General features: G+C 47.8%; 1 protein-coding gene across 1 annotated transcript; it reads left to right on the forward strand.

Annotated features, from left to right (window-relative positions):
• The first annotated feature begins 808 nt into the window (after positions 1-808).
• LOC133898891 (glycosyltransferase BC10-like) lies at positions 809-14,926 on the forward strand. The gene is made up of 11 exons (XM_062339698.1): positions 809-1,125; positions 4,404-4,883; positions 5,315-5,413; positions 6,176-6,276; positions 6,440-6,511; positions 6,645-6,735; positions 12,828-12,908; positions 13,380-13,442; positions 13,537-13,659; positions 13,749-13,787; positions 14,370-14,926. Exons 2-11 carry the CDS (start codon positions 4,569-4,571, stop codon positions 14,496-14,498), a joined length of 1,113 nt encoding a protein of 370 aa, XP_062195682.1. The 5' UTR covers positions 809-1,125; positions 4,404-4,568; the 3' UTR covers positions 14,499-14,926.
• Positions 14,927-18,959: the final 4,033 nt, after the last annotated feature.

Consider the following 18,959-nt stretch of genomic DNA (forward strand, 5'->3'; position numbering starts at 1 on the left):
CTTGAGGCGTAGATTTGTATTGAGCGTAATCAGACTCTTAACAATTTTGAAGATGCGAGTCTTCTTTAAATCTGAGGAACACTGATGACGGTTTTGCAAGTGCTCGACGCTCAACCCGAATGAAGGCATCGGTATGGCCACTTCTGCAATTACATGATTTCAAGGTTGCGGTTACAAATCAAGCTACCTTGTTGTAACCCATAGCTGTTGTGAGTTGATTTGGCATCAGGCTCCCTTGCTTCCCATCTTGCTCATGGATTGTGGGGACTCTAGAACAGGGCAAGAAGGCGACGATATGGACATGCCTCCCTTCTCTTCTTCGGGTACCGAATCACGCCAACGTTGCACCATGATAACGAGGAAGCACAGATCCGAGGCATATAGAGGAAGAAAGGGAGCAGAGGAAGAGGAAGCTTTGGCACGTCGATGTGTTGGTGAGAAGAAACGAGAATTCCCCAAATAAATAGACAATAATCTAATAACCTTACAAAAATTTAGTTACACTCTTATACGAACGGTTTGTTTCTAATTATTAAGGAGACATATACATATATGTTCATATTTAGCAGAGCTTCGGCTCGTTGCTCCATTCCAGATATGAAATTTATATATTAAAATAAAATAATTTAAGCTTTTATTTTTAACTTAAAATAAAAATAACATGACTTGCCCTAAATAAAAACTCTTGTGTGAATTCACGGAGTCAGAGATTGTCTAGAGGTCTATCAAACATGTCCAATGCTACACACTCTCACCAGTGCAAAGATAACACGCGTACAAGCGTACCTATCACCGCGGAACAGAAGAACGGCAGCACTAGGAGCTGGTTCCCGATTCGGTCATTCGTTAGCCGGGAATCAGACAGGCCTGTTCGTTGTTCCCCCGTTCCCTCGGAGACCGAGAACTCTTCCGCTTCCTGCCCTCCCCGCCTTCTCCGCCGAATACAAAGCCCTCCCAAATTTTTTCTTCAGTTGCGAAAATTTCCCCCATTTTTCCTTGCCCTCCTCCTGCGAGCCACCCGGTCCCCGTCCCGCACAAATCTTGCGCGTTTAATTGCATGCGTTTCCCTTGGTCTCCCGGCGGTTTCTTGGATCGGCTCTCGCCGGCTATCCCAACACGCGGCAGGTACGAACGAGCATTTCCCGGTTCTTGGTGAAAATCGCGGGGCATTGTGAATTTTTTTGGTTCTCTTCTTGGAGATTGTTGCTAGTTGATTCGATCTGGTGGTTTCTATGGGAGACTAATCGTATTTATCTTGGGTTAGGGAAGAGGGACTTTGGTGCCATTGTGTTTGATGTTTTTGCACTGCGTCTTGCATCCTTGGGGCCAAATTTCGTGTTTTTGTGTGCAAAGTTGCAACCTTTAGGTGAATTCTTTATGCGGTGGTCGTTCTTTTGGCCCCTTTCTAATTTGCCAATGTGATGCGGGGGAAAGAACTGTAATGTTGAACAATGCTTTGTTTGTCTCATCCCAGGGATAAAGAATTGTAGTTCCTTGTGCACATAATACAGGAGTCCTGTCATCATAAACACAAATTTCAAATCTTATGGCCCGAGATGATGTTTGGAGCAATGAATTATGCATGTTGGAATCGATCCTGCAAGAGGTGGATCGTAAGAACATACACTGGACATATTTATTCAAACACCCAAAAAGCTATAACTGTTAACAGTTTACTATAGGAGTTTCCTCCTACCAACAACTTCTGATATTTTATTCAAACACTCAAAAGTTTATAGCTGCTAGCAATCTTTACTATTGGATGATCGCTGTCAGTAACTTTAGATGTTTTTTCAAACACCCAAAAGCTTATAGCCGCTATAGCCTCTACTGCTTCTCTGAGCTCATCATTCAATAGTAGAGATTGCTAGTAGCTATAGGGTTTTTGGGTGTTTGAATAAAACATCAGAAGTTGCTGGGAGCGAGAAACCTCCTGTAGTAAATTGTTAGCAGCTATAGGCTTTTGGATGTTTGAATAAACATCAGAAGTTGCTGGCAGTGTCCAGTGTGTGCTCGCGTGTGTGTTCTTACAACTCACCTCTTGCATGATCAATTCCAACAATTAGTATCAAGAGCCAGGGTTGATCTATCACGATGATATCAGCCCCTATGAGTGGTGCAACTCTAAGTCCACGGAGGTAGTTCAACTGCCGCAGCTCCCCATTGTCGGCGCCACAATGATTGCGACATAGAGACGTCTAAGTCGATGTAGTCGCGATGTGGTCGTCTAGCGTGTGGTCAAGGAAGTTGGTGACACGTCGTACCCGATCCTCACATGGAGCAACTACATCAACTGGAGCCTGCTCATGAAGGTCATGTTGCAGGCTCGAGGTCTTTGGGACGCAATGGAGTTTGGCGATGCGAATTTCTAGAAAGATCGCATGGTGCTGAAGGCCATCCTTCGCGCCGTGCCCTAGGAGATGACCGGCATGCTCGCTGTCAAAACGAGCGCCAAGCAGGCTTGGGACGCCATCACGTCGATGCATGTCGGAGACAATCGCGTCCGCAAGGCCTCGGCACAACAGCTATTGAAGGAATTCGAGGCAATTTTGTTCCATGACGGGGAGACGATCGACGATTTCACGATGCGTCTCTCCAGCCTCGTCACCAACCTCACCATGCTCAGAGAAACGATAGAAGAATGGAAGGTGGTAGAAAAATATTTGCGAGTAGTCCCCAAGAGATTTACGCAGATTGCTATGTCCATCGAGACTTTCTCGATCTCTCGCCGCTCACGTCGGAGGAACTGACTGGGAGGCTAAAGGCGGTGGAGGATCGTCTCGATTTGGAAGAACCCCCCCTACCGTCGGCGGAAAGCTCCTCCTTAATAAGGAGCAATGGCTCGCGCAAATCAATGAGCAGAAGCTGGGTGCAGGGTCCTCGGGCAGTGGCATGGGCGGTGGCAATGCCTGTCGCCATGCGTGCACATTGAGGAAGAAAGGGGGAGGCGGCGGCTCCGATGGTAAGGAGGTTGCGTGCGATCTCTCCCACGACAAGTACCTTAATTGCGGGTGCTATGGCTACTGGGCCAAGGATTGCCGATCGCCCAAGAAAGTGCGGGCTTATTTGGCCTAGGGCGAGGAAGAAGACGAGCCTGCGCTCCTGATGGCGCAGGTGTGCGCTCTCAGTAATGCGCTTGAGCCATCGCCAAGCCACGTCCACCTTGACGAGCCACATGCACAAGTCCACCTTGGTGCCAACAACGACGGCGACAACCTGGAGGGCTGATACTTCGACACTGGCACCACCAACCACATGACGGGTCGCTACGATGTCTTCGCGAAGCTCGATCAAGGTGTGATGGTCTCCGTCCGTTTTGGAGATGGCTCGGTGGTTGACATCCGCGGCTGTGGCACCATCCTGTTTGCTGGGAAGAACTAGTGGATATGAACTAGGTGATAGAGATGAAAATGTAGATGAAATTGACCATATTTCATACTTTAGGTCAAATGTGGGGTCCGATTTCCCTTGGCAGCAGCAAACATTGGTCTCGCATGCAACGGACGGCTAACTCTAATCATGTTTACGCTCCGTTTGGCGGTAGCTTTTGAAAAAGCACTTATTTATGTATGATTTTTGACGTGACTGTCAGTTAAAAGCATCTTTTATGGAGTTGCAATAGCAAACTTCTAACAGAATCAGTGAATATTCACTTAACTAGCTAGATTCCAAGCACAGTGAAGCAAATCAAAGCAACCACAAACCAGGCTTTAGAAGGATCACCCACAGTTTTAATGCAGATCACATAGTTCAAGTGTAGTCTATGGATAGATTGAAATAAATTGATGATTTGCCACTGAAAAGATTGACTCGCGCTTTAGACACTAGAACGGTAATGACACTTTGAAGTATTACCGTTCTAGTGTCTACAAGTTTCGGACATGTGCGCTTTAGAACCCTTGCCGTTTCAGATCATCTTAAGTGATATTGGAGGGGATGACTTATTGGATTATGTTAATCTTCACATATGTTGATTGAGGACTAAACCAGTTTTTGGTTGGAACTCCACCCTTCCAAATGGTTCGTTCTTTCTGTAGTCTTTGAATAATTCAGGTTAACACAAAACCCGATGATCACAAAGTAAATTTGTATAATCATTGTCTCAGATCAATTTTGACCCCCTAAATTTGGGAATGCACTCATGTGCAAATAGTAATTCCAGGATTGCTAACATTTTATTCATTTAAAGTATGTGCTGGAAATTCCCAAATAGGCTTATGCAAATTTATTTTGCAATGGAGATTGTTTTTCTTGTTTGTAGATCAGAGTAAATCTCAAGTAGCCTACTAAAATCAGTTGAATTTTATAACATGTTAAATTGCATTATCTTTTAACTTTTACTTTTAATTATTATGTCTCAAGTCCATGTTTAATTAATGCTCCTTTTTGTTGTTATTTTGCAGAAGCGTTCATAGAAGCAGAAAGAAATTTGTTTCGATTTTCAGTGTTGAAAGCTGTAGCAACACAATTTTTTAAGTCAAGTAGAGAGCAATGAAGATGGTGCACTTTAATGCGAGAAGCTGAAAAGAATGAAGTGGTATTAGGTGTGGAAATAGGGCTTCAAAGATATGAAGGGTGTTCCGGTGCCTCGCGCAAGACCTGCTCCAAGAAGACGCATATGGATATCAGTGGCTATAGCATTCATCGCCATCACCGTGTTATGGGCTTATCTTTACCCACCCCACGATTATACCTATCCTGTTAGGGACTGGTTCCCCGCAGAACCTACTCGGGAACTGACCGATCAGGAGACTGCTGCACGTGTTGTCTTCAGACAGATCCTCTCTACACCTCCTTTTATATCAAGGAACCCGAAACTTGCCTTCATGTTCTTGACTCCAGGCAAACTGCCTTTCGAAAAATTATGGGAGTTGTTCTTTAAGGTATCCCATGGAAATTTCCCTTATGTATATAGTTATGTGTACATACCACCTTTGTACATGATATGATTATTTTTATTAGAGACTCTGGATTTGCCATTTCCAGTTTACTACCTGAGGGTTCTGTGTAGGACACAAAATAGAAAGTTTACTCCTTCCAATTAAAGTGGAGATGATTGATGTGCAGCCATTCACCAGTCATAATCAAGAGAATTGGATTAGTTGGTGTTTACGCTACATATTTGATATTTCATTCTTTGAAGTGCTCTTTAGTAACTAATGTAAACTGGGGGCATCTTGCAATGAACAAAAAAGGAACCTAATGGCAGTAGGGGCCTCCCCTACTGTTTGTGCTTCCAAAACAAAAAAAAAAGGAACCTAAACTTTGAAGTGCTCAATTTCTCATTTTCATGCCATTCTGCTTATCTTTGCAGGGTCATGACGGCAGATACACCATATATGTTCATGCTTCTCGTGAGAAGCCCGAACATGTCAGTCCCATATTTGCAGGCCGAGACATACACAGTGATAAGGTAATGCCACCGTAAGGATGAAGCGTTGGTGCGCTTCTGAAATTTACTTAGATTGCGTTATGTGCACGACACGGTTTCCCCACTATTTCCAGTACATATGCATTCTAACTTGTGACCTACCTTTATAGATTACTGTTAGTTCCTGTAAAAGTTAGTCTTCACTATGCTATTCTTTGAATATAGATAGCCGCACATAATTGAAACACATATGGGCAGTTTGTGGTTGTTGTGATCCGATGTGCTGCACTGTGGAATCTAGTTAGGTGGGGAAATTTTTACTAATTCTAGAAGGCTTTGGCTGTCACAGCTCTAGAAAAGATGCTCTCAACTACAAATGTATCCAAAATTAGAAATAAATAAGTTCTTTGTAAAAAGCCACCACAATGCCAAACAGAGCCTTAACAGTAGTGGAAAAATCTGATAGTAGTAAACAAGATTAAAGCGAAGGTTTTTATATCACAATATGTAGCCATTTATCCTGGTGGAACCAAGAAGTTCATGAATTCAACAGTTGAACGCTGTGTTGGTGCTTATGGCTTCCAAAAATCATGGATGCAATACGCATAACATGTATGATTGAGCTGAAAGTAAAACTCTTCAAGCAACTGGTTTCTGAATTGTATTCTTATACCTGCAGATTATCCAATTATATAGATTTGGTAAGATCTAAGAAATAAAGATAACAGTTTAGAGAGTGGAGAACATCTGTTACACATTTACTATATTCTGTAGGCTTTGATAATATTGGCAAATTCCATGCAGGTAGGATGGGGTATGATTTCGATGGTTGATGCAGAAAGGAGGTTGTTGGCAAAGGCTCTAGAAGACATAGACAACCAACATTTTGTATTGCTTTCTGACAGGTGAAGCAAAAATTCTATATTACTACAGTTTCATTTTCTTTCATGATGGCGTCTCTCGGTTTTTAACAATGATCCAAAAAAAAACTTCTATATCACTCCAGCCTTATTTTCTTGCATGTTGATGTCTCTCGGTTTTTAACAATTCCTTGAACAACGATGTCAGCTGTGTACCTCTTCACAATTTTGACTATGTATACGACTTCCTGATGGGATCAAGACACAGTTTTCTGGACTGGTGAGATAGTGTTCTTTCTCAACTATGTTTTGTTTGTGTCCATTAGGCCACTGTCCCAGACCATTGCAACAGTTCTTATTTACCGTTGCCATTTTTTCTCTCCTGCTCACATTCTTGTTTATGTCTTGGCCAGCTTTGATGATCCTGGGCCACACGGAGTATTTAGATACTCAAAAAATATGTTACCTGAGGTTCGAGAGACAGAATTTAGGAAAGGTTCACAGGTGAGCTTAACATTTTCTCTTTGAAGTTCACAAATTTTAGATGGCTGATTGATCAATGTGATAGGATAAGTCCTTGTGCAGTCTTTGTGGGGCTGCCACATGGTGGTCTTGCTGCCCATATGCTTTAGGACAGCATCTAGGACACTAGGACAGCATCTTAGACTAGAGGACAGCATCTAGGACAGCATCTTAGACTAGAGGACAGTATCTAGGACAGCATCTAGGACAGCATCTTAGACTAGAGGACAGCATCTAGGACAGCATCTTAGACTAGCATCTTAGACTAGCATCTTGGCATATGCTTGGCTGGCCATGGGCCTATAAATATGTATCCCCAACCCCTCAGGTTGGTATGACATTTGTGTGAGAAATAGAAAAATTGCCCCAACTCCTAGTGTCATCCTCTCTCGATGAGAGTAAGAATTCTTCTACTACCAAGAGTAAGAATTCAGCGACTAACAAGTGGTATCAGAGCCTGTTTATCCTGTAGCCTGAGCATCTCCTGCTCATCTCCCCCCTCAGCCTCACAGCAGCCCCAGCTAAGAGCAGCAGCAGCCCCGGTTGCTCCTGCTCACCCCTCTCCCTCTGCGCAGAGCAGCAGTAGCTCGTCTGAAGCAGCCCTCTCCCCACGCAGCAGCCCTTCCCCGGTAGCGCGTCATGTCCGCAGGGCAGTCTCAGCGCTCGGTCGCCTCGAGCACGCGGCGCCGGCAGGAGGCCGAACTTGCCGCGGCAGAGGAACGCGAGCGAGCGGCGGCAGAGACCGCTGCGGCGGCGGCAAGGGCGTCGAGGCTGGCAGCGGCGGAGCTAGCAGCAGCCAGAGCGGAGGCAGAAGCAGCGGCGGCGGCGGTTGCAGCGCGTGCGGCGGCAGCGGAGGTCGAGGCTCTGCGCGGCAGCACCGGCAGCTCCATTTCTGCTGACGACAGCGCCGACGCGGACCTCGAGCTGCCGGAGGCAGAGGCAGCGCGAGAGCGGGCGGCACAGTGGGCAGCGGCGCACGCCCACGAGCGGGGCGGCAGCCCAGACAGGCGCGGGCGCGCCGGCGGCGCTCCTGGAGGAGGCGCGCACGCCGGCGGCGCTCCTGGAGGAGGCGCGCACGGCAACGGTGGCGGACGGGTCGATGGAGAGCGCGGCCTTTACAGGCGGCGTGGCTCTCTCTCCCCGGATCGGTATCGTGGTCACCACGGGTTCCAAGCTGTTGTCAGGGACGTCGGCCCCGGCGGTGGGTGGCCTACCCTCACTAAGACCAACTACGTCAAGTGGGCTGCGGTGATGAGGGTAAAGCTCCAGGTGCGGCACATGTGGGAGGCAGTCCGGTACGGCGACGTCGACTACGACCAGGATCGACGGGCGCTGGATGCCCTCATCGCAGCAGTCCCGTCCGAGATGCAGTTCTCGCTTACCAATAAGCGGACTGCCAAGGAGGCTTGGGACGCCATCGCTGCGGCACGCATCGGCAGCGACCGCGCCCGCAAGTCCACACTGCAGGCACTTCGCAAGGAGTGGGAGAACCTGGCCTTCAAGCCAGGTGAGGACGTTGATGACTTTGCTCTCCGTCTCAACACTCTGTTGCAGAAGATGGTGCAGTTCGGCGATGACACCTACGGCGAGGAGAGAGCTGTCGAAAAGCTCTTCCGTTGCGTCCCCGAGAAGTACAAGCAGATGGCTCGCTCGATCGAGTCTCTGCTGGATCTCTCCACAATGTCGATCGAGGAGGCGATAGGTCGCCTCAAAGTTGTCGACAGCGATGAACCACAATCTCTCTCGGGGCCCATCACCACTGGCGGGAAGCTCCTTCTCACTCGGGAGCAGTGGGATGCCTGCCAGGGTGACCGGAGGAAGGGGGAGCCTTCTTCCACGACAGGCGGCCGCAAGCATGGCAAGCCGCGCAAGGCGCGCAGAGACGCCCAGGCCGGGGCGCGAGGACGTGCCGAGGGTGATGCCCGTGGAGGCGCCCAGGGCGGCGCCGCCGGCAAGCACAAGCCGGCACGAGACGACACCTGCCGCAACTGCGGCCGGCTTGGCCATTGGGCCAAGGACTGTCGTCAGCCACGACGCGGCCAGGCCCACGTCGCACAGGCGGAGGAGGAGGAGCCGGCTCTGTTCATGGCTCATGCGAGCATAGAGCTACCTCCAGCGGCACCGTCCGCAGCGGCTCTCCTCCACCTTGACGAGCCAAAAGCACACGCCCTCCTCGGCGACGGCTCCGGCAACGACAAGACTGACGGGTGGTGCCTCGACACCGGCGCCACCCATCACATGACCGGTCGCCGGGAGTTCTTCACCGAGCTTGACTCTAGCGTCCGAGGCTCCGTCAAATTTGGGGATGCCTCCGGCGTGGAGATCAAGGGCGTCGGTTCCGTCATCTTCACCGCCGTGTCTGGTGAGCACAGGCTGCTCACCGGAGTCTACTACATTCCCGCGTTGAGGAACTCTATCATCAGCTTGGGACAGCTGGATGAGAACGGTTCGCGCGTGGTTGTTGAGGATGGAGTCATGAGGATTTGGGATCGCCGTCGTCGCCTTCTTGCCAAGGTAACCAGAGGCACAAATCGACTCTACGTCCTTAACGTGCAGGTGGCACAACCCCTCTGTCTCGCCGCTCGTCGGGACGACGAGGCGTGGCAGTGGCACGAGCGCTTCGGACACCTTCACTTCGAGGCCCTGAAGCGGCTCAGTGCCGCAGAGATGGTGCGAGGCCTGCCGTGCCTCGACCATGTGGAGCAGCTCTGCGACGTCTGCGTGTTGACGAAGCAGAGGCGACTCCCCTTTCCCCAGCGGACGAGCTTCCGAGCCAAGGAGAGGCTCGAGCTCGTGCACGGGGACTTGTGTGGCCCGGTGACACCGGCCACACCGGGAGGACGACGCTACTTCCTGCTGCTCGTCGACGACCTCTCCCGCTACATGTGGGTGATGGTCCTCGGCAGCAAGGGAGAGGCTGCGGACGCCATCAGACGCGCACAGGCTGCTGCGGAGGCGGAGTGCGGCCGCAAGCTGCGTGTGCTGCGCACCGACAACGGCGGCGAATTCACGGCGGCTGAATTCGCGTCGTACTGCGTTGATAAGGGCATTCAGCGCCACTACTCCGCGCCGTACAGCCCGCAGCAGAACGGCGTCGTCGAGCGGCGCAACCAGACGGTTGTGGGGATGGCTCGGGCCCTCCTCAAGCAGAGGGGGATGCCGGCTGTCTTCTGGGGAGAGGCGGTGGTGACGGCCGTCTACATCCTCAACCGCTCGCCTACCAAGGCGCTCGACGGCAGGACGCCGTACGAGGCTTGGCACGGGCGCAAGCCGACGGTCTCCCACTTGCGGGTCTTCGGCTGCCTCGCGTTCGCCAAGGAGCTTGGCCACATCAGCAAGCTCGACGACAGGAGCACTCCGGGAGTGTTCATAGGCTACGCGGAGGGCTCGAAGGCCTACCGCATCCTCGACCCGAAGACACAGCGTGTGCACACGGCGCGCGACGTTGTGTTCAACGAAGGGCGAGGATGGGCGTGGGACAAGGCGATGGACGACAGATCGGCTCCGACGTACGACGACTTCACTGTCGAGTACGTCCACTTCGAGGGAGCTGGGGGAGTAGGCAGCTCTTCTTCGACGAGCGTGTCTACCCCAGTCCCCGAGCCTCCACCGACCCCGGCGCCTGCTACTTCGACAGCACCACGTTCTCCAGCCAGGACCTCGGCTGCGATGAGTTCTTCGCCGGCTCCACCACAGCCGGCAACGCCACGCACTCCAGCACCGACAGGCACCTCTCCGGGCACGTCTACTCCAACACCAGCTCGTGTCGAGCACAGCCCGGTTGAGCTCGCTACTCCGCTCTCTCACGACGAGGAGCGCATCGACGCGTACCACGACGGCGAGCCGTTGCGGTACCGTACGATGGAGAACCTTCTCGGCGACCAGCCGGTGCCGGGACTGGTGCCTCACGATCTGGAGGCGCAGTTGCACCTTGCGTGTGACGACGGCGAGCCTCGGTCGTTTGCAGAGGCCGAGAGACACGCGGCATGGCGCGCCGCGATGCAGTTGGAGATGGATGCGGTTGAGAAGAACCGCACCTGGGAGCTTGCTGACCTCCCTCGTGGTCACCGAGCGATCACCCTTAAGTGGGTGTTCAAGCTGAAGAGGGATGAAGCCGGCGCCATCGTCAAGCACAAGGCTCGCTTGGTGGCACGAGGTTTCGTGCAGCAGGAGGGGGTCGACTTCGACGACGCCTTCGCTCCTGTGGCACGGATGGAGTCCGTGCGACTCCTCCTTGCGCTAGCTGCCCAGGAGGGCTGGCGTGTTCATCACATGGACGTCAAGTCGGCGTTCCTTAACGGCGACTTGAAGGAGGAGGTCTACGTGCACCAGCCGCCGGGATTTACGATCCCCGGCAAGGAGGGCAAGGTGCTCCGCCTGCGCAAGGCCCTCTATGGCTTGCGGCAGGCACCGAGGGCGTGGAATGCCAAGTTGGATTCCACGCTAAAAGGGATGGGCTTCGAGCAAAGCCCGCACGAGGCGGCCATCTACCGACGGGGCAGTGGAGGAACTGCTCTGCTGGTGGGTGTCTACGTCGACGACTTGGTGATCACCGGCATCAAGGATGCGGAGGTGGCGGCATTCAAGGAAGAGATGAAGGCCACCTTCCAGATGAGTGACCTGGGACCTCTCTCCTTCTACCTGGGGATCGAGGTGCACCAGGATGACTCCGGGATCACGCTTCGACAGACCGCCTACGCCAAGCGCGTCGTTGAGCTAGCTGGGCTCACCGACTGCAACCCAGCTCTCACTCCGATGGAGGAGAGGCTGAAGCTGAGCCGCGACAGCACGACGGAGGAGGTGGACGCTACGCAGTACCGGCGTCTTGTGGGGAGCCTTCGCTACCTCGCCCACACACGGCCGGACTTGGCATTCTCCGTCGGCTACGTTAGTCGGTTCATGCAGCGACCGACGACGGAGCACCAGCAGGCTGTGAAGAGGATCATCCGCTACGTTGCGGGGACTCTCGACCACGGCCTCTACTACCCTAGGTGCCCTGGGGCGGCACACTTCGTCGGGTACAGCGACAGCGACCACGCCGGCGACATCGACACCAGCAAGAGCACGAGCGGGATCCTCTTCTTCCTCGGCAAGTGCCTCGTTAGCTGGCAGTCGGTCAAGCAGCAGGTGGTGGCTCTGTCCAGCTGCGAGGCCGAGTACATAGCGGCCTCCACCGCTTCAACTCAGGCGCTCTGGCTCGCTCGACTGCTTGGTGATCTCCTCGGCAGAGACACTAGAGCGGTGGAGCTCAGGGTGGACAGCAAGTCCGCTCTAGCCCTGGCAAAGAACCCCGTTTTCCATGAACGGAGCAAGCACATCCGGGTGAGGTACCACTTCATCCGAGGCTGTTTGGAGGAAGGGAGCATCACGGCGAGCTACATCAACACCAAGGATCAGCTTGCGGACCTGCTCACCAAGCCTCTTGGGAGGCTCAAGTTCCTTGAGCTCTGCTCCAGGACCGGGATGGTTCAATCTTCCCACAAGACGACGCACAAGACTTAGGGGGAGAATGATAGGATAAGTCCTTGTGCAGTCTTTGTGGGGCTGCCACATGGTGGTCTTGCTGCCCATATGCTTTAGGACAGCATCTAGGACACTAGGACAGTATCTTAGACTAGAGGACAGCATCTAGGACAGCATCTTAGACTAGAGGACAGTATCTAGGACAGCATCTAGGACAGCATCTTAGACTAGAGGACAGCATCTAGGACAGCATCTTAGACTAGCATCTTGGCATATGCTTGGCTGGCCATGGGCCTATAAATATGTATCCCCAACCTCTCAGGTTGGTATGGCATTTGTGTGAGAAATAGAAAAATTGCCCCAACTCCTAGTGTCATCCTCTCTCGATGAGAGTAAAAATTCTTCTACTACCAAGAGTAAGAATTCAGCGACTAACACAATGAGCTATAAGATATGGTTAATCAGTAAGAATCCTTCCTGTCTCAGATAAATGTCTTTTAGTTTTAACCTTTAAAGATTTTTGCATGTAACATTTTCAAATCCATTGAACTCATTATGTGTGTTTGAACTAGTACTCAATGTGTTTCAACACATCTTTTTGAACATTGCAGTGGTTCTCATTGAAGAGGCAACATGCAATGGTGGTGATTGCAGATAGTCTTTATTACACAAAATTCAGGCTTTACTGCAAGGTAATCAAATCCAACTTTTGGTGGCCTTCATTGCACACAATGTAGACTGTAGGCACTAGCAGTGTAATTTTGGTGTTGATTAATCAAGTTCTTTCATAAAGTTTGCCTGTGATAATATGATATTGCCTGTCATTCTAGCTTGATGTACTGTTTCTCTCAAAATTCCAGATCCTATACTATACCACTATTATTCATACATGTGGTTTTCTAGTTTGATACCTATGGATCTGTAGATGTGATGGTTGAACAATATGTTCCCATATAACATTTGCCTTCTTTTATTTACACATTAAAAAAGATATATCCATTTTGTACGCCTTGTCTATCAGCCGAAATTGCCCAAACTAAGAAATGCTCTTGTATAGGTTGTATATTTATTTCCATTATTGTTTGATCTCATTCTTTTATGTTCATATCCCTGTTCTCTGCTCAAAAATTTCCGTTTTTGGTTGTGCTTTATGCCCTTTACAGCCAGGAATGGAAGAAGGCCGCAATTGCTATGCAGATGAGCATTATCTGCCGACACTATTCCACGTTCGTGTTCAGTAAACAATAGCATTTTCTATTTTAAAAGCTTCTGATTATCTGCTGAGTGCTGACTTAAAGAGCTCTCATTTGTATTAACCAGATGATGGATCCTGCTGGAATTTCTAATTGGTCTGTAACTTATGTTGATTGGTCTGAAGGAAAGTGGCATCCCAGATCTTTCCGAGCTAAGGCTGTCACTTATGAACTCCTGAAGAATATGACTGTATGTACCATTATTTTGTTTCATCTTCATATGATGAAGATGAACTTCCATGTTTTTTGTTTATGCCTCTAACTTTCATTTTGCTGCAGTCAATTGATGTGAGCTACCATGTCACCAGTGATGAGAAGGTTCCTTCCTCTCTCGCTATTTGAATCAATGTGCTTCCAGTTTTGCTAATGAATTTTTCATCATCTCGCTGTTTTTTTATGAGTTTATGGTGCATGATAAATTAGAGCTCTTATTTACGTACATTCATTTGCGAGGCAGGCTACGAAATTGCATTTATTCACTGAATTACTGTTACCATGTTACTTTCTAATTTATCATACATATTGAATTTATTACACATGGTAAGTTGGGGTATATTTATATTCAATTACCCATTGCACAATCTCGAGAGCAAATTATGGTAAACTACTAGGCTCTGCAGTTCAAAGTCCTTTCAGTCACTGCGATATGTAAATGAAGCAAAGTTCACACTAGGTTTGTTGTAGTAATATTGTTGCCTCAAGTTCATGCGTCACATATGTATGTTGACTCGCAGTGACCTGTTCTCCAATTAGTCCGTTGGCCTGTAGTTTTAAAGAACTTCAGGCCACGTTCTCTTTTTCTGTTGAAACTTTTGTGGACGAATTGTTCATCTGTGGTGTCAACGAACTATTGGGGAAACACTGAACATCCTGTGCTGTTGTTCTTGTTCTTGAGTGCAGAAAGAGCTCTTGCAGAGGCCTTGCTTGTGGAATGGACTGAAGAGACCATGCTACTTGTTTGCAAGGAAGTTCTACCCTGAAGCTTTAGACAATCTGATGAACTTATTCTCCAATTATACAATTTTCTGAGTTCTCACAGAAAGCAAACACATTTTTGGAAGCATTTGGCATTTCAAATTCGGTATATTGCTGGAGGAGCATATCTATTTACAGTACATTCTACACTGACTCGGTATAGAATAGGGGCGGAGTTAGCCTCCCCCGAAGCAAGTTTTAGGCTATTGTTGCACCTGCCGATAAGTTGTTATAGGGTTATTTTCATTTTCTTAGGTTTGCACAGTCACCTTTTCCTGTGAATTCAGTTAGTCCTGCCAAAATTTTCACTTATAGTAATTTTTTTCACTCATCCTTGCACAAAAGAGTTTGTAAAAGGGATTCACCATGTATTCACTCATTCTTGCATGATTCAGTCATCCTTCATTGAAGTGAATGTAGCCATCTTACTCTATCCATCAAGGAGTTCGTACTCTGGGCATATTTTTTCAAAAGTAAATGAAAGCAAGGATAAAAGGAAATGAAAGCTTTATTATTCTTAACTGAATTATGCATTAATGTTTATCCAAGAGTTCCTGTATACCAGGAGTATCCCCACTAGTTGCTGCAGGTCTAATTGCGCTTCCAATGTGTACTATCAAGAATCTGTTATTTGACATTTTATTTCAGAACTGCCAATACTATTTCAGATGTGGAGTATTTGGAATTTTTTATTTAAATGCTAACTTGAACTGAATTCTTTGAACCGAAAAATGTTCCCATATGTAGATGCCATCTGCTTACAGAAAATAAATTATACCTATAAGATAAACATTGTATCTTTTACAAAGCACATAATTTTCTCTATCATTTGACAACATAAGACATACATGTGACTTTATCAATGTTTTCACTTGTTTGCTCTCAATTATCACCTCTTCATTTTTTTAGGAAAAGAAGGCAGCCTATCTGCTGATTCATTGTAGCCGGAGAGAAAAATCAATTACACAGATTATTGCATCATATCTGCGCATTTATATATAACACTCATGAATTATTCTTATTGAAAACATTTATATCAGGTATTGAATATATAGTCATTTTATATTTTTTTCCACTTAATTCTGTACCCCCCATTAATCCTTGTTCCTCAAAATATCGCTTATATATTGGAAATAGGGGAAGTACTCTCTTGACATATTCTCAGTTTGAAAAATTTCAGACGAAATGAAGTTTATTCTTAAATGGAGGGAGTGTCCTCTATAGACATACTCAGTCGTTCCAACAAAAAATGTTTGAAAACCAAATATGGAAATAGAATCTATTTGGCTAATTCCTCGGGAAAAAGAAAAAGTTTATTTTGTGTAAGTGCAGTTGGAATTATAACTTTACAAAGGGAATATTAGCTGGGCATTCGAGAATGATATGTGCATGTTTCCATATATTTTTTCTTCAGAATAATGTATTTTACAATGTTTTGCAAATATATTACAACAAATATGAAATCTACATGTATGGGGCGATTAGGAAATATTCGGATAAATGTGTTAAAAATACAGAGTGCACTTAAGAATAAAATCACGATCAACATCTAAGTTATCAGAAAACTACATTTCTGAATGCAAAGGTTTTGCAATACTCGAACACGAAAAATAGTCTCGATGGATCATAACCGAAAAGTCAATTTATATGTCTCTTTGAAAAAGAAATGGGTTGATACTTCTAAACAAAGGACAGTTATGTGGTATTAGATAAGCTAAACATGCTGATCCTGTCAACAAAAATGTCCATACACCTTCATTGTGGTCATCGTCTTGCCGCCAAGCTTCTCCTTTGCCGCAGCAAGCCCGGCCTGCTTCTCAGCTTCCTCAGGGGCGTTCAGCTGCATGGCCGTGCTGCCCTGGAGCGATCATAAGTGCTCAACTGCTCATATCCTAGGTGGAATTTTTGATCATGCTGGTGGGTTGGGTCAGGCTCTAGGATGCATTAGGAAACCCTAGTGGAGGATGAGGAGAGCCGATGAACCATGATACCGTGGTGGTCACTTTACAGGGAGACCTTTTTGTGACGTTTGTGTCAGAGTTAGTTCGGTCAGGCAGGATAAAACAACTGCCTTATTGTCTGGGCCAAATACTACCAAGACAAAGTATTGATAGGTCAGGCAGGATGAAACCATGTATGCTGTGCATGGTTCAGCCATCCTTCATTGAAGTGCGTGTAGCCATCTTACTCTATCTCCATCCTTCATTGAAGTGCGTGTAGCCATCTTACTCTATCCGTCAAGGAGTTCCTACTCTGGGCATATTTGTCAGAAGTAAATGGAAGCAAGGATAAAAGGAAATGGAAATGAAAGATTTATTATTCTTAACTGAATTATGTATTTATGTTTATTCAAGAGTTCCTATATACTAGGAGTACCCCGCGCGTTGCTGCAGGTCTAATTGTGCTTCCAATATGTACTATCAAGAATCTGTTATTTGACATTTTATTTCAGAACTGCCAATACTATTTCAGATGTGGAGTATTTGGATTTTTTTATTTCAATGCTAACTTGAACTGAATTCTTTCAACCGAAAAATGTTCCTCAGGGGCGTTCAACTGCATGGCCGTGCTGCCCTGGAGCGACCGGAAGTACTCATATCCTAGGTGGAATTCTTGATCATGCTGGTCAGGCTCTTGGCTGCATTAGGAAACCCTATTGGAGGATGAGGAGAGCCGATGAACCATGATACCGTGGTGGTCACTTTACAGGGAGACACCTTTTTGTGACGCTGTGTCAGAGTTAGTTCGGTCAGGCAGGATGAAACAACTGCCTTATTGTCTGGGCCAAATACTATCAAGACAAAGTCCCTCGTGCATAAGAGAAGTAGGATGTTCCGGTGGAAAGATGTACTCAGGCTAAATGTGATCTATGGAGGCATTGATAAGTTCTCAGTTGGTGAAGGCGACACGATGCTGTTTTGGCATGATTTATGGCTAGATGCTCTACTGTAAGCCAAATATCCAAGGTTATATTCATTTATGGAAAATGATAGATTATCTGTTTGAAAAGTCCTAGCATCCATAGACAATCTGAGAGTACTTTTCAATCTGCCCCTGACAGAGCAGGCCTATGAAGAATTGTTGCAGCTGCGAAGGGAGTTAGATGAACTAATAATCGCAAATCCAAAAGACTCCTGATGTTTCATATGGGGTAACAAAGTATACACTTCTCGGCAATTCTACAAACTAGTCTTTCAGCATCAAACAGCCCCACAACCTTTCATACTCATATGAGAATCTAAATGCATTCTGAGAACTAAGTTCTCTGATTGGCTGCTCCTTCAAGATAGGCTAAACACTAGAAACATGCTACAACGCAGAAACATCTTCGATTCAAGATCCAAATCAAAGCAACTGCGTTCTATGCAACATACAAGTGGAGGAAACGATCAATCATCTATTTTTTCAATGTGAGTTCAGCAGAAGATGTTAGAGAACCTTAGGGATCAGATGGAGATTACACCTAGACTGAATGAAAGAATATTGTTGGCCAAACAGATGTTCTCTCACCCTTTCTTTATGGAGATATTCCTCATTGCAGCCTAGGAAATATGGAAACAAAGGAATGCCAAGATTTTTGATCAAGCGCTGCCGTCGCACCATCTCTGGCTCTTGAAGTTCAGAGAAACTGTAATTCTACATCTAATACGAGTAAAATATGTAGTTAGACCTAGTATTTACAATTGGCTAGATTCTCTTATCTAGGTAAGCTCCTTGCTAATCTTGCAACCTTGTTACCTTTTCTACCCCTTAGCACTACAGAACAGTATATCACTATGTGTTGATAACTCATGTCACTGCTGGTTTTGGAACTGATAGTGGGCAAGTGGCAGTGATAGTATAAGCACTATCACTGCTGAGCTAGCTCAAATCGAGCGGGAGCCGCTCAGCCACCCCTGCCACAAGCTCTGCCACCGGCACAGTAGCCGACGACGGCGAACACCTGCACAATAAGAAAATGCGGGCGGCTTGAAGGTCGCCGCCACAGTACATGCACAAACACGGCCCGAATTCGGTCCACGCCCTCCCGAAGTAGTCGTCTTCTCAGCTGCCCTCGCAGCTTGACCGCAGCTGAATCGTGCTCATCACACCTCTGAGCTTGTCGTACTCTTCCTCCAGCGGCCTGGTGAGCTTGGACAAGAGTGGTTTCATCACCCCTGTAGAAGCACCGACAACCTCCATGGCTGTGCTACCAACGAGCTCTCTGCAAGGAGAGATTTCAGAATGTCCGGGCATGAGAGGTGATGGTGTGGCGGGTGTGAGAGCGGGGGGAGCTTCACCTTCAGCGGAACTAATGAGGAATAGCCTCTTCTGCGTTTGCAGTTGAGAGAGCGCATAACTCAAGGTCGCTGCGTGGAGAATGGCCCCAAGTCCTCTGCCTGGTGGCGAGGAGGACTCGACGTGTTGGACCTCTGAACTCCGAAAGAACAGGATCCCGCTTCGTTGTGTAGTCCGTGGCTCCGATGAGCTAGGAGAGGTGCCTGGCTATGGTGAGGCTCAAATCTAGTGGAGAGA

Source organism: Phragmites australis, chromosome 18, assembly GCF_958298935.1.
Source record: "Phragmites australis chromosome 18, lpPhrAust1.1, whole genome shotgun sequence".
NCBI classification, from domain to species: domain Eukaryota; kingdom Viridiplantae; phylum Streptophyta; class Magnoliopsida; order Poales; family Poaceae; genus Phragmites; species Phragmites australis.